General features: G+C 43.2%; 2 protein-coding genes across 7 annotated transcripts in view; one reads left to right on the top strand and one right to left on the bottom strand.

Annotated features, from left to right (window-relative positions):
* Nucleotides 1-778: 778 nt before the first annotated feature.
* erich3 (glutamate-rich 3) lies at nt 779-23426 on the top strand. Of its 4 annotated transcripts, none has more exons than XM_028588252.1 (16): nt 779-854; nt 2933-3029; nt 3414-3485; nt 4327-4420; nt 6009-6134; nt 6249-6320; nt 6536-6664; nt 12082-12240; nt 12468-12677; nt 13091-13271; nt 13759-13945; nt 14336-14565; nt 14690-14839; nt 15466-15831; nt 19223-19354; nt 19456-23426. In XM_028588252.1, exons 2-16 carry the CDS (start codon nt 3010-3012, stop codon nt 22908-22910), a joined length of 5583 nt encoding a protein of 1860 aa, XP_028444053.1. In that variant the 5' UTR covers nt 779-854; nt 2933-3009; the 3' UTR covers nt 22911-23426. The 4 variants fall into 4 exon arrangements, with proteins under 4 accessions (XP_028444053.1, XP_028444050.1, XP_028444054.1 ...); XM_028588249.1 differs by having other exon boundaries at nt 781-1133; XM_028588251.1 differs by lacking the exon at nt 779-854 and adding an exon at nt 2729-2813.
* A 662-nt stretch (nt 23427-24088) lies between these two features.
* Nucleotides 24089-24970, bottom strand: part of tnni3k (TNNI3 interacting kinase) — a 30496-nt gene continuing 29614 nt past the window's right edge. For all 3 annotated transcript variants that reach the window (XM_028586874.1, XM_028586875.1, XM_028586877.1), the window contains one exon: nt 24089-24469. In XM_028586874.1, coding sequence (XP_028442675.1) covers nt 24390-24469 — 80 coding nt within the window. In that variant the 3' untranslated portion in view covers nt 24089-24389. The remainder of the gene's footprint in view (nt 24470-24970) is intronic.

Raw genomic sequence — 24970 nt, 5'->3', positions numbered from 1 at the left:
GGTGCTTGATTGACATTTACCCATTACATAATAAATAAGTCAGTGATTTGGCTGGTCTTAGCTAGGCCAACTAGCTAGATAAAGAACAGAGAGCCAGCCCACACAGCGAGACCGTGGTGCCTTTGACTCAAATCGAATTTTTTTTAATTGGGGGTCTCTGCAAAGATACTAAATAAAGAACTTACAGTATATTTCGGATTTTTATCAGAAACTGCTTTAGTGGCCATGTAAGTGTAAACACAAGGGAATTTGAGTCTGGCTAGGTGTTGCTTTCAACACAGAAACAGACATAACGTTATGGCTAAAAACAAAGATAAACAAGGTAACGTTAAACATGAACGTTTCACTACTATAGGCTACATATATAAGTTGTATATAATAAAGTGTATACATGCATACATATACACATACGTACATAAAGTTACATGTAAATAGATCTATGAAGCTTATAAACAGTAAGGCAATTAGTGCCAATGATCCAGTAGATGGCGCCGATGTTCAATCAATGTTAGAGTTATGCATTCTTCCAACAGTGCGCAGGTCACATAAGCTGATGAGATACTACAATTTAATTCATCGTATTATTTTTATACTGTCAGTAGGCTACTTTTAGAGCAACTTGTATAATGGCTAAAGGGCCTGGAACATATATTGAATGAATTGAAATACATTTAAACCTATAGGCTATAGGCTTACTGTATATTGAACTTGAATTCACTCAATCAATTTTAATTTTTTTTTTTTTTTTGGGGCGGTCGACGACGCTAGGTGTGGCGGCGTTCTTATCAACTACGATGTACACTGGCGACGGTGTAGTCAATCCACACGTTAGAGTCACACGACAGTCTCCTTCGGTAGGTTATCCGTGGCACTATCCACTCGCCATACAAGGGTACACCTCTTTCGTTGAAACTTGACGCCAGGGTTCTTGACCATGCGTCATACATTTGACGAGTAGGGAGTGAGACTGTGTTGCATGATTATCTATCTGAGTTAATGTAGCATTAATAAGTTCCACAAAAGATGTGGCTTGTGTATTGACAATAGAAAATGTGAACATGATGCTGACTCCTGGCAAAAATAGTTCCCCACAATTCCACAAGAGGGCCACAGAGGACCTGCAACTTAAACTGGTAAACTGTGAATCGATTTTCTGAGGTGAAAACTGTGTTTTTTTTCTCCACTGTGTCAGTGATGGTGTCATTGTGCTGTGTGGTCTAGGACTGTGCTCTTATAGACAGAGATCTCTGATGTTCTTGTAGTCGATCCAGGCAGCGATCCAGTCTGACGACCAGTAACTGGTGTTAGACTGGTTCTCCCCTGGTGTCTTTCTGTGCGCTGTTCATGTATTGGGACATGTGTCTACCCATCTTGGCTGTAATGATTTCTGTAGCTCGGATAGCTGGCTGACTTCCCTTGATCTTAGCTTCTAGCCAGCTTCTCCATGCAGGGTCCTGCTCCTTATGACCTATGTTCATCTTGTAGCCAAGCATCTCTAGGATCACTGTTGCTGTAGTGTATATCAGGTTGTTGGTTTCAGTCATAGATATAAAACAATAGATCTGACGTGACGTCATAACTAATGGGATAACTGTCGGTCAACTTGCCTGGGTACTGTTTACAATGGCCAAGTATGGGTAGAAACTTTATTAGCAGCTGTGCTGCACCTGTTGCTTTACTGAAAATGACCAAAGTGACTAGGGAGGCTGGCATCCCTTCCCACACGTCAGTATAGAGTAGATGAGACATTTATTTTTTTACAGAGGCCAACTAAAACGGCAAAAAGGTCATTGTACTACGTAACTTTATTATTAGCTACCAACGGCCCAGCTGCGTTCTAACTTAAGTCAAAGTAACTGCTGGCGCTCAACAGCATTGATTTGTTCCTCCTGTTAGCCTACTCCACTTCATTTATCTGACAGCTGTAGTTACTAGTTACTTTATAGATTAAGATTTTACAGTAAAAAAAAAACATATAAAGTTATAACATACAACACCAAGTGATTTTTCCTCTAAACTTCTCAGATAGTTTCAATTAAATAACTGTTTAAGGGCCATGTAGGTAAAATCATCCAATATTTCACAAAAAGCCAAAGAGACTAAAATATGAACACAATTTTTTCGCATAACTTTTTGTTTCTTTCCTAATATACATCCCATGACCCCATAGATTTATCCTGTGACCATTTGGAAGGGGCAAGAACCCTAGGTTGGGTACCAATGGACTAAACTACCTGAAACTACCTGTGCCTGCATGAGAAGTAGATTAAACTAGTTCCAGCTTAATTAACCAGCTACAGCAGTAAAATGCTGCATCAGTTTTAACCATACTGTCTTATTAATATATCACTGACAGGGACCATTTTTCTGCAGATCAAGTACTTTTACTCTGATACTTTTGAGTACATTTACCTTTTATTCAGTAGGATTTGGAATGCATGCCTTTTACTTGTGACGTGTCTTTACACAGCACTGGTACTTTTAATGATCTGAGTACTTTTTTTTTCTTCTTTTTACCACTAAAACTTTGTATCATTTTACTGCACCAGTCTAAAAAGAGTTGACAGGCTAGTAGGCTACTTATCAAATGATCAGAGATAAAAATGAAGTAAACTGAGTAATGAATCCGTGTAAAAAATTTGCAGAATGTGCAAAGTGTGTGTGTGAGTGTGTGTGTGTGTGTGTGTGTGTGTGTGTGTGTGTGTGTGTGTGTGTGTGTGTGTAAATCCTGGCTTAGATGTCAGTGGGACTCTCTCTGTAAGTGGAAACTAGTCTCATTGGCAACATCGTCACGTGACCTCCCATGGCAACCGGTGAGTGTCATCAGTTCCGCTCCGGAGAGCAGCCTCTCAGTGCGACTCCACTGGAAACACACTGACTGTCACACTTTATAACAACTCTGCTGGTTTAATTTGACTTTATATCGGCCCAGGCGTCCTCCAGCAAGACCACGGCTCCTTCGTACCTGAAATATTGGGGAGACATTAAAGAGAGTTCAAGCTGAAAACCATGAGTCACCTCAACCTAGGGTAGGTACAATTTAATGTTTTATATTTAGCCAAGGGTAGGGGTGTGCTGATATGTTAAACTTTTTATTTAACTTCATCATTCTTAATTTAGTAATTTCTTGAAAACAATTAGACAAATTCATTAATTATACAAAATGTCATGGGAGTAAAATGTCTTGCAATATAGTCACGACAGTGGCCGAATTAACTTTTGGTTGACTTGAATTATGCTAATGCTAAAGTGCTTCACAAAACGACCCTAATATGGGAGTACATTTACTACTTTTAGGCTAGGCCCTACTGTACTAATAAGTCCACCATAAACTAATAAATGATAAAAAAAAAACGTTTTAAACTTTGTCAAACAAAGTGCTTCACTGTGACAAACAAATGTCTTTGAACAAGACCTGAAAAGACGAGAAGAAACAGCAGAAACAAGATGGAGAGGGATGAAAACACTCTTTTTATGTCAAAGAGGTATTCAGATTCTTTGTTTACATAAAAGCACATTTACTCTGTTACCAGTACTGGAATGTATGAATATATAATACAGTAACACTGATAGAGGTCATTTTGCTGCATAATGCATACTTCTACTTCTGATACTTTAAGTACATTGTGTTGCTAATACTTGTGTACATAGTAATTAGTCATTTTTAATGCTAATGCTAACTTCTTACCCTGGTAGAGTTCATATATGCATATTTGATGTCTGTTTTTATTTTTTACCTACAAGTGAGTCAGTTTTATTTAAAAAATTTGAATCAGGGAAAAAACATTTGAAAAACAGTGATTTGTACAGACGTTAAATTTGTACCAATGTTGTTGCACCATTAAAAATGATATTAAAATAAATACAAATCTGCAGCCAAAGCTGAAGAGGCCCAGAAACAAACAAGCCAGGTGTACAAAGAGGAGGCACGCAGGGTTAAGTGTGTCATGCCCTGTAATTCCTGTGCGTAATCAGACACCGGTAACCGACCCTGTAGTTGTAAGATCCTGTTGTCTTGTACACAAATGCTGGAGGAAATCAAATCTTTGCTGGAAAAACACTTTCAGATGGGCCGGGGTTTTGGACGACCTGATGTCTCATTAATGAGGACAAGAAACAACAACCAACAAACAAACCTGGTGTGGTGCTCCACTAAACCATTTGATTGGGATTCTGGTTTTCTGTGAACCGTAATGAAGAACTCTCCGAGTAACTTTAGTGGAAGACAAGATTTAAAGTCTGAATGTCCGTCATAAAGTGAAGCCTTTTTTTTTTTTTCAAATAAGTTTCTTTGGCTGGGATTAATTGAGTGTCTTGTTTCTGTAGACTTCTTTCAGCCTACAACAGTCTGACAGACAAACATCTGGCTGGATACTTCAGCAACACTCGGATCAGGAGACACCTGCAGAGAGCAGGACTGGTACGTTAACAGGCTGATGATGATGATGATGATGATGATGATGATGATGATCAGGGCTGTAGCTGCTCATGATGACACCAAGGTCATGTCCTTAGTACAGGATGCAAACATTCGCCGAAAATGTTTGACGTTTTGAATCCCATGTAGGTCACGGGGAATGAAATAAGGTCCGTTTCTGACTTCCTGCATTGGACCAGCCAACATTGCTGTCTTTAAGAGGTCTTATTGGGCTCAGTGTTAACACTAGAGTGACGATATTGGTATCATATGAAACTAGACGATCTAGAGCATCCATTGGTACCAACCATGTCAACTTCTCGGGAAAGGGGCTAAATAACAGTACTACTTTTCAAGCCATGCAAGCCCTGCAAACTTCAAAAAGAGAGATTTTGTGTTTGTGAAATTGTGTCGTATCTAGGGCTGGGTATCGTTCAACAAAAAATTTGATACAGATACCACTACTGTGACTTCCATACAGGTCCCTAAACGATACAATTTTATAAAATCCACTTTAACAAAAAGAAATGACAACATTACACGTTAAGGCACAAATCTTTATTTATATTTCTCTGTGTACCGTAGAGTTTTTCCTGCGTGTCTCTACGACGTGTAACGTTAGACAGCCAATCAGAGACATTATTAGATCTAGGTAGACGCATGCTGCATGCTGATTGGCTCACTGACGCTGACGCTATTTACTCCTAAAAGCTGTTTTATGCTTCTGCGTCGAATTGACGGTGTACCCCCGCAGACCCCTCTGCGTCGACGCGAACCCCTCTCCGAGCCCTCTGCCGTAGCTTGACGCGCACCTCCAAAAATGTGTAACTTTGTGTCGAGGCTACGCAGACCGCAAGGACTGTGATTGGTCAACTCGTCCTGTGTGTTGATAGTCGGTGTTTCAAGCAGCCTACTGGCAACATGCTAGTTCACCGACATAAGCTTTGCAAATAAACTCAGACATATTTTGGTTACAGTGACGGGGTTCTCCGTTTGTAAAGTGTATATGACAGGAACGTTTTGAAATGAGCACTTCGCCAGCAAGCAGTACTTTGTTGGCAGTTGTGCTAAAGTTTGCTTGCTAACATAACATAAACTGGCTGGCAGACACCTCGCAAATAAACTCAGACTTATCACGCCCTAGCGTGCTGGCAGTAAAATGCACCGCGATGCAAAGAAACGTGTTCAACCCCAACGCAGAACTCCGAAAGGGTCACGACGCCGTAGGAGCGACGTAGGAGCGACGGCGTAGCTACAGCATGGAGTTGACGCAGAAGCATAACACAGCCTTTAGGTATTGAAATTGGGCATTTAACGACGAGGCATTTTGCTGTACTCAATACTTTAGAGGCAATTCGGTCGGTGCCTAAAAAGTATTGAATTTTGTACCCAGCCCTAGTCGTATCGTATACGCCTTCATTGCTTATCATAGTAAGAAGTTGATAGGGAAAATACATTTTCATTACCCTAATGGTTTTGTATTTCTGCATAAAATATTAGCTGTTAGTGACCTCAGTTTAAAAACAATGTTAACCCTTTTCAAATACCCATATCGTAGTTTGAACACTGCTGAGACTGCTGTTGTTCTCAGATCACCAGGAGTGGGCGTATTGTTCCAGACAAGGAATACAGACACAGGCTGATCCAGAGAGCCCACCAGAGACACATTCGAGAATGCCTGGCCCAGGCCATTTTCCACAAGGTGCTGGAGATGGAGGTGGGAGGAACACAGTGTACCAGAGACAAAAAGGTCTAAACATTGTCAGCTAATCTGTGCTTCTCCTTGAATAATAAATTATGCTAATTTGTTCTGTGCCCCTCCCATATACAGCGTGTCCATCAAATAGAGATCAAAAGGAAACTGGAGGAGTTTGCAAGGAGGGAAAGAGTGCATAAGATCAAAGTACATCATTTACATTTCAACACTGCTTTGCTGCCCTATTTTGTAACCTAATGACTCCTGAATCATATGAAACAAAAAAAAAATTAGCATGTACTATTATTTAAAGAGCAATTTTTTTTTATAGATAATAGTGTACAAATATATCTCAATTTGGAACAAACGTATAGCTACACAAGAAAATGGCAACAATATTAATGACTGATCCTGTTTGGAAGGTGGAGCGCTCTAAAAGGTATGAAGAAGACATCATCCGTATCCTGTCTCCCCGTCCACCCACGGGGGCCAGGGGTATCAGAAAACAACATTCTGGGCCGGAGGGTGAGAACTCTGAATCCTCGGAGTCTGTGAGTCAAAACACCCGTCTTGGTGCACCAGTAGATTGAGTGGATATTGCTGTAACATGACATTTAATATGTTGTCATCTATGAATGATGCAGGCACCCCTGTGGCCAGCCAGGAACGATATAAACCGCTGATCCAAGCCCTTAATCAATTAAAATGTGACCTTTAATTATAGCATCTCTATCATGGAAAGAAGGTTCTTAAATGCCACAACATGTTCTCTAAGATATTATGTCTGAGTTTAAAACCTCAACCTTAAAGGTCGAATGTGTGGGAATTTCTCCCATCTAGTGTTGAGATCATATATCGCAATCAACTCTCTCATGCCACGCAGTTCAAAAACCGTATTACAGCTACGGTAGCCTTCACGTTTTTTTCTGATGACGCCGGTCTCTCGTTCTTTTCAATATCCTTTTTCTTTTTCTGGGCGAAGAAGAAGACTCATGTTCCTGAAATTTGGATTTTGAATACGTGTGGTCCTCCATGTTTCCTTCTTCAAACTTGCCGGGGCCAGGAAGCTACGATACCCATTAGCAGCATTAGCAGCACCTGTGTGTTTATCATGTGACAGCGAAAACGTAAGGCGGAGCAGTACGTCCTATATGTCCCTTACCGACTAACATATTTCAAGATGGCGCATGAATATGGAGCGTCTACCCCAGTTCATGTAAATGTAAAATTTCAAGCCAATAGGAATACTTGGAATTGATGGTGGTGGTAAATATTCATGAAAAAGGACAAGTTTGTGAACGGGCCACACAGATATTGTAAACTAAACCCATTACACACTGGATCTTTAAGTTAAATACCTTTTATTAAGCCAATCAATTTAAGATGGATTGGTCAATCAGACCTGTGTTTCACAAGAGATACATATATTGGGTTTGTATTTAAAATGTTGACATTTAATTATAGGAATAGTTCAAAATTTTTGGAAATACACTTACTTTCTTGATGCCAACTAGATGAATAGACTGATATCACTCCCATGTCTGTATGATAAATATAAATATGAAGCTACAGCCAGTTAGCTTAGCTTAGCATAAAGATGGGGGAAATGTTAGCCTGACCCTATCCGAAGGCAACAGCACCTCTAAACATCACTAAGTAACACGTTTTATCTTGTTTAATTTGAACAAAAACCAAAGTGAAAAAAGCAACTATTTCTTGACCGGGAGCATTGTCCCTCTGGAGTCTCTGTTGTTTGCCTAGCAACTGCTTACCTTTGGATAGAGCCAGGCTAATATTTTACCCATCTTTATGCTAAGCTAAGCTAACCACCTGATGACGCTTAAGATGGAGTAACCATACAGAAATGTAATCTTCTCATGCAAGCGATGTTGAACTATTTCTTTAATTGCAGCACCTAAATTTGGCCAGTTGAAGTTTAATATATTTTATATTAATGATGCATCATCTCTTCAGCCCTAAAGCGACCAATTTACATCAATGGACATAAGGGAAATAAAGATCTGTTTTAATCGCTCAAACTCAGTTAGAGTTGAGCAGTGTCTAAGTCCAAGACATTCTTTCAGGGGAGGAATGTCTGTCTGTAATGAAAATCATTATCTGTGCTGTCAGCTGCTGTTTGCTGTGTACGCAGACTAGAGGGATTTTAGTGAAATATTGGGATTAAAGTGGGTTATCTTTAAAACATCAAAGGTCACAGACCTAAATGCCCGGGTAAATAGAGCTGGTAATCCTGGCCTTGATCTCTGTGTTTACCTGTGAAATCTCTGTCTGCAAACATCTCACACTTCAGCGAGCAGAGGCTTGTTTCAAATACATCAACAGTGATATGTTGGGGCAAATGTCAAGGCACATTACTAATGTGCATTTACACACACCTATTTATTATACCATTTATGATGATTCGATTAAAGGAGTTTATGATTCATCAAAGTAAGAGAAAACTTTAAATATCCCCAACTGAAAACTAGGATGAAACAGAGCAAATAAAAGTTAGGTATAAAGATATAAATGAGAACTAGAGCAGATTACAATAAATTAAACATACTGTGTGTAACACGAAGAAGCAATGTGGCAACTCCCTCTCCATCCCATGGGCCCACCACCTGTGGGAGGAACCGCTGGGGTCGGGTGCGCTGCCACACGGGTGGCAGTGAAGGGCAGGGGCCTCGACGGACCAGACCCGGGCAGCAGACGCTGGCTCTGGGGACGTGGAATGTCACCTCTCTGTGGGGGAAGGAGCCGGAGCTTGTGCGGGAGGTGGAGCGCTACCGGTTAGATCTGGTGGGGCTTACCTCTACGCACAGTCTTGGTTCTGGAACCATACTCCTGGATAGGGGTTGGACTCTTTTCTTCTCCAGAGTTGCCCAGGGTGTGAGGCGCCGGGCGGGAGTGGGGATACTCACAAGCCCCCGGCTGAGCGCCGCTATGTTGGAGTTTCCCTACGCCTGCGGGTTGTAAGGGGGAAAACTCTGACTGTTGTTTGTGCATATGCACCAAACAAGAGTTCGGAGTATTCAGCCTTCTTGGAGACCTTGAGTGGAGTCCTGTATGGGGCTCCAGTGGGGGACTCCATAGTTCTGCTGGGGGACTTCAACGCGCACGTGGGCAATGATTGAGACACATGGAGAGGCGTGATTGGGAGGAACGGCCTCCCTGATCTAAACCACAGTGGTTGTTTGTTGTTGGACTTCTGTGCTAGTCATGCATTGTCTATAACGAACACCATGTTCGAACATAGGTATGCTCAGAAGTGTACTTGGTACCAGAGCACCCTAGGCCAAAGGTCAATGATCGATTTTAAAATCGTTTCATCTGATCTGAGGCCGTGTGTTTTGGACACTCGGGTGAAGAGAGGGGCGGAGCTGTCAACTGATTACCATTTGGTGGTGAGTTGGGTCAGGGGGTGGGGGAAGACTCTGGACAGACCTGGTAAGCCCAAATGGGTAAATTGGGAACGTCTGGAGGAGGCCCCTGTCCGACAGACTTTCAACTCACACCTCCGCACCTTTTCGTGCATCCCTGTGGAAGCTGGGGGCATTGAACCCGAGTGGACAATGTTCAAAGTTTCCCTTGCTGAAGCCGCGGCTAGGAGCTGTGGTCTTAGAGTCTTAGGTGCCTCAAGGGGCGGTAACCCACGAACACCGTGGTGGACACCGGTGGTCAGGGAAGCTGTCCGACTGAAGAAGGAGTCTTTTTGGGATATGTTATCCCAGAGGACTCCGGAGCCAGTGGTAAGGTACCGAGGGGCCCGAAGGGCTGCAGCCTCTGCCGTGAAAGAGGCAAAGCAGCGGGTGTGGGAGAAGTTTGGAGAAGACACGGAGAAGGACTTTCGGTCGGCACCAAGGTACTTCTGGAAAACCGTTCGCCACCTCAGGAGGGGGAAGCGGGGAACCATCCAAGCTGTGTACAGTAAGGATGGGACGCTGTTGATCTCAACTGAGGAGGTAATAGGGCGGTGGAAGGAGCACTTTGAGGAACTCCTAAATCCGACTAATACGCCCTCTATGGTAGAGGCAGAGCTGGAGGATGATGGGGGATTGTCGTCAATTTCCCTGGTGGAAGTCACTGATGTAGTCAAGCAACTCCACAGTGGCAAAGCCCCAGGGATTGATGAGATCCGTCCAGAAATGCTTAAGGCTCTGGGTGTGGAGGGGTTGTCTTGGTTGACACGCTTCTTCAACATTGCGTGGAAGTCTGGGACGGTGCCTAAGGAGTGGCAGACCGGGGTGGTGGTTCCCCTTTTCAAAAAGGGGGACCAGTGGGTGTGTGCCAATTACAGGGGTATTACACTTCTCAGCCTCCCCAGTAAAGTGTCCTCCAAGGTGCTGGAAAGGAGGGTTCGGTCGATAGTCGAACCTCGGGTTGAAGAGGAACAATGCGGATTCCGTCCTGTTCGTGGAACAACGGACCAGCTCTTCACTCTCGCAAGGATCCTGGAGGGAGCCTGGGAGTATGCCCAACCGGTCTACATGTGTTTTGTGGATTTGGAGAAGGCGTATGACCGGGTCCCCCGGGAGATACTGTGAGAGGTGCTGCAGGAGTATGGGGTGAGGGGGTCCCTTCTCAGGTGAGGGTTGGCCTCCGCCAGGGCTGCGCTTTGTCACCATTCCTGTGTGTAGTATTTATGGACAGGATATCGAGGCGTAGTCGGGGTGGAGAGGGGTTGCAGTTCAGTGGGCTGGGGATCTCATCGCTGCTTTTTGCAGATGATGTGGTCCTGATGGCATCATCGGCCTGTGACCTTCAGCACTCACTGGATCGGTTCGCAGCCGAGTGTGAAGCTGTTGGGATGAGGATCAGCACCTCTAAATCGGAGGCCATGGTTCTCAGCAGGAAACCAATGGAGTGCCTTCTCCAGGTAGGGAATGAGTCCTTACCCCAAGTGAAGGAGTTTAAGTACCTTGGTGTCTTGTTCGCGAGTGACGGGACAATGGTGCGGGAGATTGGTCGGAGAATCGGCGCAGCGGGTGCGGTATTACATTCAATTTATCGCACCGTTGTGACGAAAAGAGAGCTGAGCCAGAAGGCAAAGCTCTCAATCTACCGGTCAGTTTTCGTTCCTACCCTCACCTATGGTCATGAAGGAAAGAACGAGATCCAGGGTACAAGCGGCCGAAATGGGTTTCCTCAGGAGGGTGGCTGGCGTCTCCCTTAGAGATAGGGTGAGAAGCTCAGTCATCCGTGAGGAGCTCGGAGTAGAGCCGCTGCTCCTTTGCGTCGAAAGGAGCCAGTTGAGGTGGTTCGGGCATCTGGTAAGGATGCCCCCTGGGCGCCTCCCTAGGGAGGTGTTCCAGGCACGTCCAGCTGGGAGGAGGCCTCGGGGAAGACCCAGGACTAGGTGGAGGGATTATATCTCCAACCTGGCCTGGGAACGCCTCGGGATCCCCCAGTCGGAGCTGGTTAATGTGGCTCGGGAAAGGGAAGTTTGGGGTCCCCTGCTGGAGCTGCTACCCCCGCGAACCGATACCGGATAAGCGGACAAAGATGGATGGATGGATGGATGTGTAACATTATATTGCATGCATAGATGACGTGCAAAACCCAGCAGCGGACCACAAACACAGACAATACAGTATATAATAACATATATAATAACAATAAATTAAATAATGATTATGGACAATATGTCTCAAAAGTTTTTTTGCCAAGATAGAATTTTCAATCTCAATGTATATTATGAAAATAAAGGAATATTATCTTATAGAACAGCATTATTCCTCCCATTATGTCAGCCTTAAACATGCTTAGATTTTTATCAATTGATATGTTTAGTTTACAGTTTAGTTGTACTGAAGCACAACAAATCAGACACATTTATAATTTCAGGAACATCTTGTATTCACTGTATTAAACCAATTACACACTGTGTTGGTTTCCATAGCGAGACATATACGGTGTTTGTAATTAGCAGCATGCTGACTGTGTGTGTGTGTTACGGGTGCTGCAGCCGGGCTCGTCTCGACCCAACACGGCTCCAGGGAAGATGCAGAGGCCGGTGCGTCTGAAGCCGATCCACAGTAACAGCACCACAGCTTCGCTCAGACGCAGCGCCCCCTACAGACTCCTCGAGTCCTCCAATGAGAACGACCAGCCGTTCAACTGCACTGTGAGACCGAGACACATGAGTCTCCTTCATTCATTCACCCATTCATGTGCCTACTTATATAGCGACTGTTTTTCCTTACAGAGAAAATCATATTTTCTTTTGGTTTAAAAACTATAGCGAGATCAATACTGTCTACCTTTAGTCACATTCATTAGCGACTACAAGAATTGAAATAAACATTATAGTACATCAGTGTCACAATGGGACTCTGTTAACTTCTCTCCCAGATGGACAAGGAGTCCTGGAGACGTTTGACCACAGCGGAGCCCTACCGTGGCATCTCACCCTACTGCCTCCCAGTCATCAACAACTTTGTCACCCCGGTGCCTCCAGTCACGAAGAGGAAAGAGGGGGGGGTAAAGGTCCCTCCCAGCGGCACGCTCAGAGGCCGCAGACTGCGTCCTACCACCGCCCCCAGTGGAGCTGACGTCAATGAGGTCTTTACCTCTCTTTATGTTTTCCCCTGGCAACATAATCTTCCACAACAAATTTACAAGCTGCAGCCCCTTTGGGTTAACTAGGAACAACAATTCAAATTTCTAGGAGGTGCATTGATCTTTGCAGCACCCAGCAGGAAGAGGTTCTATTATATGTCTTTGTGTGTGGCTTTCGTAAATCTGTGTCTACACTTTAAAATACAGAACAGCATAGAGGGATCCCGAGGATTTTCTATTCCTTTTATATGTAGTCGCAGATTATTGTAAAATGCAGTATATATTATACTATATATAATTTCATCCAGACTTAGATAACACCTACCTGTGTAGATCAGTGAAGAAAAGAAAAAAAGTTCCTAAACTGGATTAAATTGATATCAAACTGACCCCAACCTGCCCTTTTTCCCATCCAGGACCCCCCCATGCTGAGGAGCTCTGTGCACCAGAGTAGGGTGTGTGTGAATATGATTTACTTTGGCAAAACAGTGCATCTCTCCCACGACCTGACCGACATGAGGGATGAGGTCAAAGTGTTTCAACAACACTGTGGAGGAGAGAACCTGTGTGTTTTCAAGGGAAAGCTCCGCGAGGGAGGTCAGTGTGATGATCTGTGATTGTGTTTGTTAGATATGTGTGTTTGTGTACACAAATAAGAGCAAATATTGGGGGCCTGTATAGCTCAGTTGGAAGAGCGGCATATATAGAGGTTTACTCCATAATGCAGCGGGCCCGGGTTCAACTCCAACCCGTGGCCCTTTGCTGCGTGTCATTCCCCCTCTCTCTCCCCTTTTATGTCTTCAGCTTTCCTGTCAAAATAAAGGCCAAAAATGCCCCCCCAAAAAAATAACGTAAGTGTATAAAACAACCTTTCCGCAAACAAACCCAAATCCACTCTATTAAAGGGCCCCAGTCTATAGAATATTTCTTTATCTTTGATTTAGTTGAGAATCATTATTATTTAAATCAACCACATGTAGCAATACGTAATATGCCTCACAGGATTTAAGATGGGTTTGAGTTGTTCCATCTTGATCTTGAAAATGTTCCTTCCTCACACCTACGTCCTCAATCTTTCCCTCAGAGACTTTCCAGTTCATTTCAAGGCGACACCGAGGTTTCCCCTTCAGCTTGACTTTCTTCCTGAACGGGCTGCAGCTGGAGCGGCTGAGCTCCTGCTGCGAGTTCAAACACAGAAAGGGCCCCAGACTCGGTGGCAGGCACGGACACTTTGGCTTCTGCGGCGTAGAGGGGGCCTCTCCCTGCTACAAGTAAGGTCTCCTTTTAAAGGCTTAGGGGAACTCCACTTATTGTATACATCAAAGTCTGTTTACATGTCTTGGAGAAGTAGTAGTACTGCATGTGTGGAAAACCTTGGTTAGTTTGAAAAAGGGAGTTAGAAAGAAGTGAACTTACCAGACCTTTGTAGCCTGCTGCTTATCTCTGCTTGAGGCTAGCTTAGACGCTACTAACATAACACACCTGAATCTCCGACTCAACTGTGAGTGGTTGAGTTGCGTTTTCGGTAACGTAGGCGCAAGGTTTTGACGTGGAAGAAGTGTGTAATAAAAAAGACAGCCTTTCTTAAAAAAAAAGTTTTTTAAATCTAACTAATACGCTAAACTTCATACAGTATACATGTATCATGCTGATTATTTCAGGTGCATCATAGCAATGGGACTAGACAAGAAGCCCACTCCTCCGCCAAAGAGGGTCAGAGAGGATGAAGGAAGAGAAGAATCAGTCTTAAGCCCAAAGGATGGTGCTGAGATGGAGACAGAGAGGACTGGAGACGATGCTTCATCCCACTCAGAGTGTAAAAGCAGCCAACCACAGGACGTGAAGACTCAAGTCAAAAAAGAAACAGCTGAGGAGGAGAAAGTCAGAGATGGTATAATGGCTGAAACATCTGAGTACAAAAAAACATGACTACGCTAAGAAGAAATGCATTAAGCGAGAGCTTTTGCAGATCTTGTCCAAACAGTGCATCTCAAAGAATTTTCTTTCCTCCTCAGATTATGAGGAAGACTTTGAAGCAGATGACGAGGGCCCTGCAGACGATGACAGGGCAAAAGAAAAGAAATCCTCATCTCCATCCCGTGGAACTGAAAGGCAGGTTAAAGAGGAGAGAGACGCCTCTGAGACTGAAGACGACGAGAAGGATGGTGGGGGAAATCTCCTGTTTGAACACAATACTTTCAAGTATTGCATGAGAAGAAAATAACTGAGAGTGAAGTGGCATTTCATCACACATAATTAACTCATTCTTTTAGCAAAACAGAATCACTCGGTCTCTTTTAGAGGGCATTCAAATACTGATTACTGCAGATCTCTGGAGCCTAGATTTCAATGAGATGCTGAAAGGAACTACTCCTTCTATTTATGTATTTATTTACAGCATTTTTAAGCCAAGGACCCCTTAGCTGAATGTGAGACGGAGCAGGGAACCCCTACTACATATTTTGTATAAAATGAAGTTGCATATTAAACTGGGCCTACAACAACATGTTGGGTGGCTTAAAGCCTTTATACGTACCATTTTAGAGCATAGAATACTAAGCTATTAAAATTAGATAGAAATAAGTAGAATGTGTTGGAATGATTTTATAAATCATGTTTTAATGTTAAAAATGTGGCTGTCTATCTTAGTGACTACCTTACCTAAAGGCCAGTAAGCCTATCATCAGTGGGGCTTGGATTCATGTTAAGACATTTTATTTTTGAAAAGAATTACAAGAAATAAACAATTATTTGGTTACAGAATTTAAAATGCTCCATTTTTCTTGCACAGAGGACATGAAGTCCCATTCAGGCTCCAGCTTCTCAGGCAGCGACCGAGAGGAGAGTGATGCGGAAGCCACCAAAGACTCAGGAGAGGACGAGAAAGCAGAGCAACCTGAAGAGTTAGATCAAGAGGAAACTGCCGTTCTACCAGATGAAAAAAACGATGAACCAAATCAAGAAGAAGCCGCTGCTACTGAGGCTGAGCCTGAGGTGCTTAAAGACTCTGACGTACAGGACAGTGCGGGGGACAGCACAGAGATAGACAACAGCGTCACCTCAGGGAATGAGAATAAACAGAGTGACGACACCTCAGGAGAGAAAGAGGTGGAGAAAACGGTAGATGAGAGCAAACAGGAGTTGGAACAAGAGAGGGGTGAGTATAAACCAACAAATACAACTCTGGAGCTTTCACCTAAGTGAGAAATGGATCAGTCCATCTCGTATGGAGGTTTTTCCACTATCATCTCAACTAGGGCTGTATTCACTTTATGTTGTGTGTGTGTGTGTGTGTGTGTGTGTAGGTAAATACAGTAATACAGCCCTGATAACAACTAAATCACTATCACAGTACCGTAATGTCAGTTTGTGATGTTTAAAGTAACATTATGACATTGTTGTAAGTTGATACTGGAAAAATTAAGTTATTTTATTGTTATGCTTATTTTTCATTTGTTTGTGTGTGAAGTGTTTCTGTCTGATCCATTTTATTTAAATGTAAAAGTTCAATTTTATTCAAAATGAGTTTCGAGATGTTGGGATGTGAATGAGAAATTCTCACTTAAAACATATTTTAATTGTATTTTTTGTCTCTCCTGTATATTGGGAATTGGGGAGGTACAGATTCAATTATTGGCAATTATTCAAAGATGTTTTATCAATATTAATAAAGTTATGAATATGTGTATTCATAATTTTACCAAATTGACAAACAGTCAAAACGGGGCACCACCCTGGAATCAGGGACCAATAACTGAACTGTGAAAACAGTCTCATAGGTGGTGTTCTCTTTGAAAATATGGATCTTAATTAATTTGATGAATTTATATATTTATAAAGTGAACGGGAAGGGTGAAATTCAAGCACTGACCTGTTCAACCAGTTGTTACTACAACATATACACAAATAATCACAAACTGCTCTTTAAAGTATAAAGAATTTATTGAACTTCCAAATTATTAATTGTCAATCAATAGTTCTTCAATCAATAAACGTATAACTTGTTAAAAGTACAACAAAGGCAAAACAAGCAAACGTGGTGAACTTTTTGTGTGTGCGTGTGTGCTTAGCAGCGTGCGTGCGTGTGTGTGATGGCGCAGTGGATGTGACACATGCCTTTGGTGTGGGAGACCTTGGTTTGATTCCCACTGCGATACATCAACCAACGTGTCCCTGAGCAAGACACTTAACCCCTAGTTGAGAGGTGTGCGACCTCTGACATGCTGTATACTGTATAGCAATTGTAAGTAGCTTTGGATACAAGCGTCAGCTAAATGACATGTAATGTAAGATGGCGGATGAAACACTGCGAGATGTGAGGCTCTTGGTAGTTTTTAGCGCAAGGCGCAAAATGGCTACTCAAGGAAGATACACAAACATGCTATTTAACCCCAAGATAGCGGGTAGTGAAACTTGGTTGCAACACCACTTGACTATGGGTGGCCGTTAGCTGATCTGTGTATGTGTAGGCGTGTGAGTTAGGTTAGTGTGTAGAAGAGGAAAGGAAAGCAGACTTTAGAGAAAGAAAAACACTTGGAATCTTGATTTTCGATAATAACCAATCCTCTCATTCATTCAGGACCCTGACCTAACTTGACGAGGGGATGTTTATTATTAGCCTCTGGTGGGCCAACAGCTTTCTTTCTTTCTTGCGGCGATAATAACTGACCCTTTGTCCAACACGAGGCCACGAGGTAACAGTCTTGTTACGTCGCGGTGCTGTGGTTCGACTGACGAACGGAAGGTGTATTATCTCACTGGTACAGTAACTAAACTCCGCGGCGGGAGATAGCAGTGTAGCATTTCAGTTTCAATAAGCTACAGTATCAAACACAACATATCAACAGGTACCGTGATCCAGTACTTTCACAGCAATGAATTGGACTCGGTGGTCACAATCATATTAATCGTAAGACGTTTCCAACAGTAGCACTTACTAATTAATCACATTCAATCTCGTAACAAGTTGCAGCAATAGCGGCCACCGACATTAATGAACACACACCTATATTTCTCTGCCCAGAAACTTTAAGCCTCCTTACTGTGTGTGTTCTCGTTCGTTTGGTCCATAGATGCTCCATGGTAAACAGAACGAATCCGTCTCACTCGTCAGTGATTCACAGAAAACTTGTTACTCTCCACAGGCAGTGAAAAACAAGTTGGTTAACTCAATAAGAAAACGTGGTGTCCCTGTTGTCCAATTTCTTGCAGAGAAACGTTGTTTTCTCTTCTGCAGAGATGAAACACTGATGTGTGTTTTCACAGGATACAGGGTGTTGCCAGAACACCAAAAATAGTCCACTCGTCCGGAAAATGAAACTATGTGAATGACACAAAGGAGTGGGTGCCGGAGACTTTTATATCCCCGGTCACCTGGGCACAGACCCCTGCTGCGTTCAGGGACCCCGGGCAATAGGGAATCAGTGTTCTTGAAGGTGTGAACTACAACGTCTGTAGTTTTTAGACCTGCGGCCATCTTTTCTCATGGAGGTGTTACTTTTAGGCTTTTACAGTTGCATGGAGGCCGCATTCTCTTTGTTTGTAAAAGGCGCTCAGGCTTTAGAGTTGCGTGGAGACCGCAATCTCTTTGTTGAAAGGGCGCTCAGGCCACATGTTGGTCATGTGATCTCCTTTGTCTCAGAGGTCACATGCTCTGAGATCTCTTTGTTTAAGATAATGTTTAATCCCACTGCTCCGGTCCCAACACCTGACAATGTTTTCAGGCTTAGAGAAAGCCTTTTATAACTTATGTTTGCTTTTTACTTAATTTATCTGTCTTAAAGCTGCACAATGTAGTTCTGGTTAAAGCGAAATGATGTGGAATAAATAAACATTCCAAAATATAGCTCGTTAAACAAAGGGAAAGCCTGTGGGTGGTGAAAATCAGAAAAGGAGGAGGAAGCTGCACACACCTAAAGTCCCAAAAAGCGCAACATATGTCACTGTTAATGTATAGAGTCTACACAAACACATCCGTTCCGCATTACAGCATTCTTTTTCTGTAAAAATTTAACTGACATGTTGATACATGAAAATGTATCGTTGTTAAACAGGAATTGTAGGTTTTGTAGGAATTGGTTTTCTCAACCAAACTGTGCTCTTTGAATCTGTGTGCACAAAACACTTTGGTGCCAAAGTTTAGTGATTTTCTTTCTTTCTTTTAATCTTTTATCATCTAGAGTTTCAAATTCACATCCTAAAATGACATAAAATAGGTTTTAAATGGGTATTTTAAGAGATTGTGCTTTGTGTTTCCATTTTGGTTGTGTACTGAATCATGCTTGTTTATGTGTTGTTGTATTTTCTTTCTGTGCATGTTAGTTATCACTTTGCATGTTGTGTTTGCACCTGGAAAGATTAAAGACATTCTTTTGTCTAATTGCTGTTTGTTTCTTCATTGGCTCAGTTTTCTCAATGCACATGCATTGTTCAAATACTGCTTTATTCACAGCCTTTTAACATTTGGATTTGTCACCATAAGTGACTCACAAAAGTGCTTGCTTAAACATGAACTTAAATCACTGCCATGTCTGTTTTTCTCTCCCAAGCCAAATCTGTGCAGGAGAAGCTGGCAGAAGCCATACTGAAGGAGTCCCAGTGCAACTCCGAGCCTGAGCTGAGCGACACCAGCACTGAGGAGGAGGAGTCCATCGATAAAGGCCCTGATCAAGACAGCAAGGGTACCTGACTTTCATTTTTTTATTCAATGGAATCAGCAAGCTACACAAGAGTAAAATACTTACTTTCCTTAAAAAAAAAAAATTATCTATTGTATTTGCAGATGCTGTTGCAGTACAATTGGTGACATTTACAGAACAGGAACAGACCCTTGTAGAGGAAACAAAATGTGAGGAAGATGTTGTTTGTGAAGCTGAAGTGGTGCCGGATCATGAAGAGACGTCTGAACCAAGAGGACAGGATGACGAAACTCAACAAGGGCCCCAAGAAGAGAAGATGGAAATAGAAGATGGAGATGAAAAGGCTGCATCAGAAGATGACAAAAACACAGAAAATGATAAGTCAGAGGACACCGAAGACACCGGTGAAGCTCTGCATCCTGTATCTGAAGAGGAAATGGCTGATGATGACAAGGGTTCAGAACCTCAAGAAGATGCGGCAACTAAATCTGCTGATGGCGAGGCTGCAGAGAAAGACGAAGAAAGCGAGGAGAAAATTGCAGCGGAGGCTGACGCGCAGCCCGGCGAGACGGGGCGAGGGGCAAAAAGCAGCGAGGAGGATGAGTCATCAGTATCGGAGCCGAATAGAAAGACTGATGAGACAGCAGCCCCAGATGATGCGGAGGCGGAGGCGATGAGAGCGAGCGAGACAATGGAGATGAAAGCAGAGCCCTCAGAGGAGCGAGAGGCCCTCAACTATGAAGAGGCACCTGTAACCGACACAGAGAAGAGGCAGCAGGAAGACAGCGAGGACAGAGACGCAGAAGTCACAGCAGAGAATTCGAGCAGCTCGTTGGAGGGGAGCGGAGACACCACCGTTGAAAAAACAGCAGATATAAGTGAGGACAATGCAAAAGATGAGAGCAGTAAAGATGGTGTCGAAGAAGAAGAAGTGTCAGCAGTAGAGGCTAGTAAGGATGACAATCAACAAGAAAGGGATGATCTGGGAGAAGAGCAGACAGACAAATCGCTTACGGAAATAGATGATAAGGTAGAAGAGAAATGTGAAGAGGAAGGTAAGGAGGAAGAAAAGCAAACAAATCCAGATGAAATAACAGAAGGTGAAAATAGAGAGGAAAGCGAAAAGGATGATAAAGATGAGACAGAAGAGGAAGAGAATGAGAGTAAGACAGCAGAAAGGATAGAAAACGAGGACAGCATTTCAGAGTTGACTAAAAGTGAAGAACAAGCTGAGAAAACCCTCAGTGAAGAAGATGAAGTTGCAACTGAAGAGAAGGCAGACGAGTCAGAAAAGACCGAGAGAGACGAAGACAGCGAATGTGTCGGTAATAAAAATGACGAGCAACAATCTGAAGAAAAGGGAGCCGCAACTGATGAAACTAATGAGGCTGGAAGGATTAACACGGCTGCTGATGGAGAAAAGGATGATGAAGCGGAACAGGAAGAGAAAGATCAGAAAGAGGACGAGGATGAGAACGTTGCGAAGAATGAAGGCGATGAAGAATCTCAAGAGACAAAAGTTGATGAGACTGCAGAGGGAGAAGAAATATCTGAGATAACAGAGGAATCGGAGAAAAGTGCAGATGCAGACTTGGATATAGATGTAAAAATACCTGATGAAAATACTGCTGAGTCGGAGGACGTCGCTGACAGTGAAGCAGCAGATGTAGCACATGGGACTGAAACGGCTGAAGAGACGCCAAGCGACGCGATGGAGGATGAAGATGTTGAGAAAGAAACCGAAGGAGGAAGTTACAACAGTGAAAAGGGGGAAGTTGATGTTGAAAATGGAGAGATTTCTGCCGAAGCAGCGGACAGAACCTGTGAGGATGAGGGAGAGGCTCAAACCGAGGGCGAAGAGGACGTGAAAACGGCAGAGGACGCCGAAGACGAGAGAACGACAGAGGAGCCTGCAGCGGGCGAGAGCACAGAGGTAAAAGAAGTGACTGTTGATTCTGAAGATGGGGCCGAAAACCATGACGACGACAACGTCGATGAGGCTCCTGACACCGATGTGGTACAAAGTGACGCTAAGGAAGGGGATGACAGCGTGGAAAAGCAAAACGAATCTACTAAAAATGACTCCGAGCCGGAGACAGCTGATGGGGAATTGAAAGAGGAATCTGAATTAGATGACATAAAGGACGGGGAGGAAACAGGAAACCTACCTGACCCTGATCGTGAAAACAGAGAATCCGATTTGATTGAAACGAGTGACGACATTCAGAGTACTGCCAATGAGGTGGTAGTTGCTTCTTCGGGGGATCGGGCACAATCTTTAACCCCCGCAGCGGTGGATTCAGACGATACAGCTCACAAGTTGGACGGGTCCACTGCACCATCTGACGCTGAGACTGACAGACGCCCACACACTGACGAAAACGCTGCTGCTGAGCTCTCTGCCGCCGACGGAGAAAACGGAGCCGACACGGAGGAGGCGAGCAAGGCCTCGGAGGAAGGAGCGAGTGTGCTGCTCAAACCTCCCGCGCAGACGTCACAGCTCACGCAAAACGATGATAACACAGAAGAGGGCGCCGCAGTAGGTAAAGAAACTCCTGAGGCCTTAGCGAGAGAAGACAACAGAGATCTGGTCACAAACTGGATAACAACGCATCAAACATCAAAGTATTTTGAGACGTTTGTCGAACCTTTAGAAGACTTGAAGGAATCGACTTCGGACGCTCAAGTATCTGACGCAAACGAAGAAGTGACACAATCTACAGAGCTGCCGAGATCAGAGAGTCCACTTAACATGGCGGAGACGCCTGGAAATGCAGAAGAAGATGTCAATGAGTCAATGGACAAAAGCAAAGAGGAAGCTGTGGTGTCAAACCTTGAGAGCAATCACTCTGAAGATGAGGAACCGTGCGAGAAAGACACGCTGCAAGTGGAGGAGGAGACCGAGGAAGAAATCTTGATAGCAAAAACAGAGAGCGAACAAAATGATAAAGAGTCTGTGAACGGGCAAGACGTGAGGTCAGGGGAGCACAGAGGAAGCAGAGGATCTGTGGACGAAGACAGGGCGCAAGAGGGTTTAACGCAGGACAGCTCTGAGCAAGCTGACATTTCCAAAACCGAAGTGGAAAGCATTGCAGACACTCATCACTCAGTAACCAGCGGAAGACCCGAGAGTGTCCCCGAGAACCAAACTGAGGAGAAAACCACAGATACAGGTCCAGAGTTGAACAAAAAACAAACCGCAGTTGAAGAGGTGAAAGATCTTTTGCCTTCGTCCGAAACGGAAGAGCAGCACGAGCACACGACGAGCCCAGGGGGGCTCTCGGAATCGAATGGAGCGAAAGATACCGAAGAAACGTGGGGGAAAAGTGACGAACAAAGTCGAGAAGTCACCGAAATAACTGATTTCACGGCGTCCAAGTCAGACGACGGAAGCCAGGAGGAGTCCCACCATGAAGACATCCAACCCAAACCGTCAGACGAGAGCGTCAACGGAGACAGAAGAGACGTGCAGCTGATCCAAGACATCAAACACACTCTGAGTAAAGACCGGCTGAGCACTTTCTCAGTGGATGAAACACTGTTCGCGCAAAGTTCGTATCCTGTGCTGACCGCTGCGAGGACAGAGAGTGGACATTAGAGCTGCGCCCTTCAGAGGATTTCTGTGTTTACATTACAATGGCTTCCTAAATCGTCTTCATCCTTCAATCACCAAAAAGAAGAAGCTGCACGATGAGTTTTGACTGCTGCATAAAATGTTTACAGTAGCCCATCTCTTCCTACTGTTGTTACCAAAGAGGCGTAGTTTGTGTGAGGTATCCATTGCAGCTGCAATCACCTACTGTATTACCTGTAAACAGATACTCTTCCACTCCCGTTCACAAGTGATTCAATAATTCATAGTTGTTGGACTCCCAGTTCGTCGGTAAAGCACACTTTACATTTGCACTGATGTTACAGTAGTTTAGCTTGGATCAGAGATCTGTAATTGCACTGTGTCTGTGTCTTATTGACAGCGTTAGTGCTTAAACACAAGTATTTATTGAGATGACATCTAGACACTAATGCAGCTGGACAACAGGAATGCTAACTTTAGCTAATGTGGATGATTAATTCATCATTAGGCTACCAATTAGTCGAATAAAACAGTGGTAACATTGTGACGTGTTAAATCTAGGCACTGAGTTGTGTCATTGCTGCTAACACTACCTCTCATTAAAAGAAATATACTTAATGTTTATTTGTATTGTCTTTTCCCATGATTTTTATGGCGTGTGGGTTTGTGAGGCTTCATCTTTTCATTTGATATCTATTAGTGACTAAACGCTGGTGGGATTTGGCCACTCAAATAATAAAAACAGTTAGATGGAAAGTAGTCCATATCCTTCGTGTTCCACTTGCAGGAAATTCCGCCGGATGCATGTATTTTCCGTTTCCTTCTGCTTTTTTTGTGTTGGAATTTTAAATTTGGTGGATTTCTGAGGACTATGGTTAACTGCTCCTCAGATCTCTGCATGGTAAATTGAGACAGCTAGCTAGACTATCTGTCCAATCTGAGTTTTCTCTCTCAAGACTATTTTGCAGTGGCTCTGTGCGGAGTTTAGCACCGCGCATGACAATTCTGATTGGTTTAAAGAAATGCCATTAAACCTCCCATCCCCAAATGCTATGTGGAGTAGCCAGACCCTCCTTAAGCACGTTTTGGAGGAGGGTTTGGCATAGCGAGACTAGATGGAAAGTGACTTTCTGCTATTTTTATTTGAATGAAAATGTGTGTACATTGAATTATTTATTATTTATCAAACCATGTACGCAAAAAACAATTGTGCTTGTCACACATACAGTATTTACACCCCAAAAAAGCTTTAACTAAAGGTTTAAAAAAAAAATCATAGTATTTTTAACAAATAAACATCATATAACACAAGACTAGAGATATTGGGAACTACTAAGACTGTACAGTATATTCATAAACAACTCATCCAAATATAGTATGCTACAACGAAAGAGTTTAGTTAGCAATATCAACTACTTCAACCATATATTGATATAGTTTTACTTTAAATGAACTGTCAAAAACAGACATGAATGTCTGAAATATGAAGGTAATAATAAAGTTTCAGTTACTGTCCTCGAAGCTGCCGCTGCTGCTGTAAGAAGAGCAGAATCTCATGGTGCTCATGGGATCAGACACATAGCCTGAAAAAGAGACAAATAAATGACAACTGTGAGTCTCCATTTATGGTCACTTTCATTCGTCATTAATAATATTGACAACAACAGTACGGCTGCTTTTAACTTAACTTAAAAGACCAGGCTGGTGAAATTCTATATTATTCTTAATGAAAATAAATTCCACGAAAAGACCCAAACTTACCACATACATTGTCCTGCTGTCAGAAATACTCGCTAGAGCAACAAATGTGTATTCATCCGTCACTGAAAATAGTCCCCAACAAATGCACCACTTACTCCTGTTTGAGTAATGTAAATGTTTGCTAAAAACAGCAGTGTGCAGCTGTTTTAGGAATTACTGAGTTTTTTTTATTTTTTTTTATTTAATGAACCTGTGTATTTGTGACTGTATATTTGGAGCTGATTGCCACAGACAGGGTAGGGGAGTCGAAAACATATTGAGGGCCTTATTTTAACGATCTGAAACGCAAGTATCAAACGTGAAACGCAAGTAGCTTTGTGGGC

This window comes from Perca flavescens, chromosome 9 (genome assembly GCF_004354835.1).
Source record: "Perca flavescens isolate YP-PL-M2 chromosome 9, PFLA_1.0, whole genome shotgun sequence".
In the NCBI taxonomy this organism is placed as follows: domain Eukaryota; kingdom Metazoa; phylum Chordata; class Actinopteri; order Perciformes; family Percidae; genus Perca; species Perca flavescens.
This window is presented reverse-complemented; position numbering and strand designations above follow the sequence as displayed.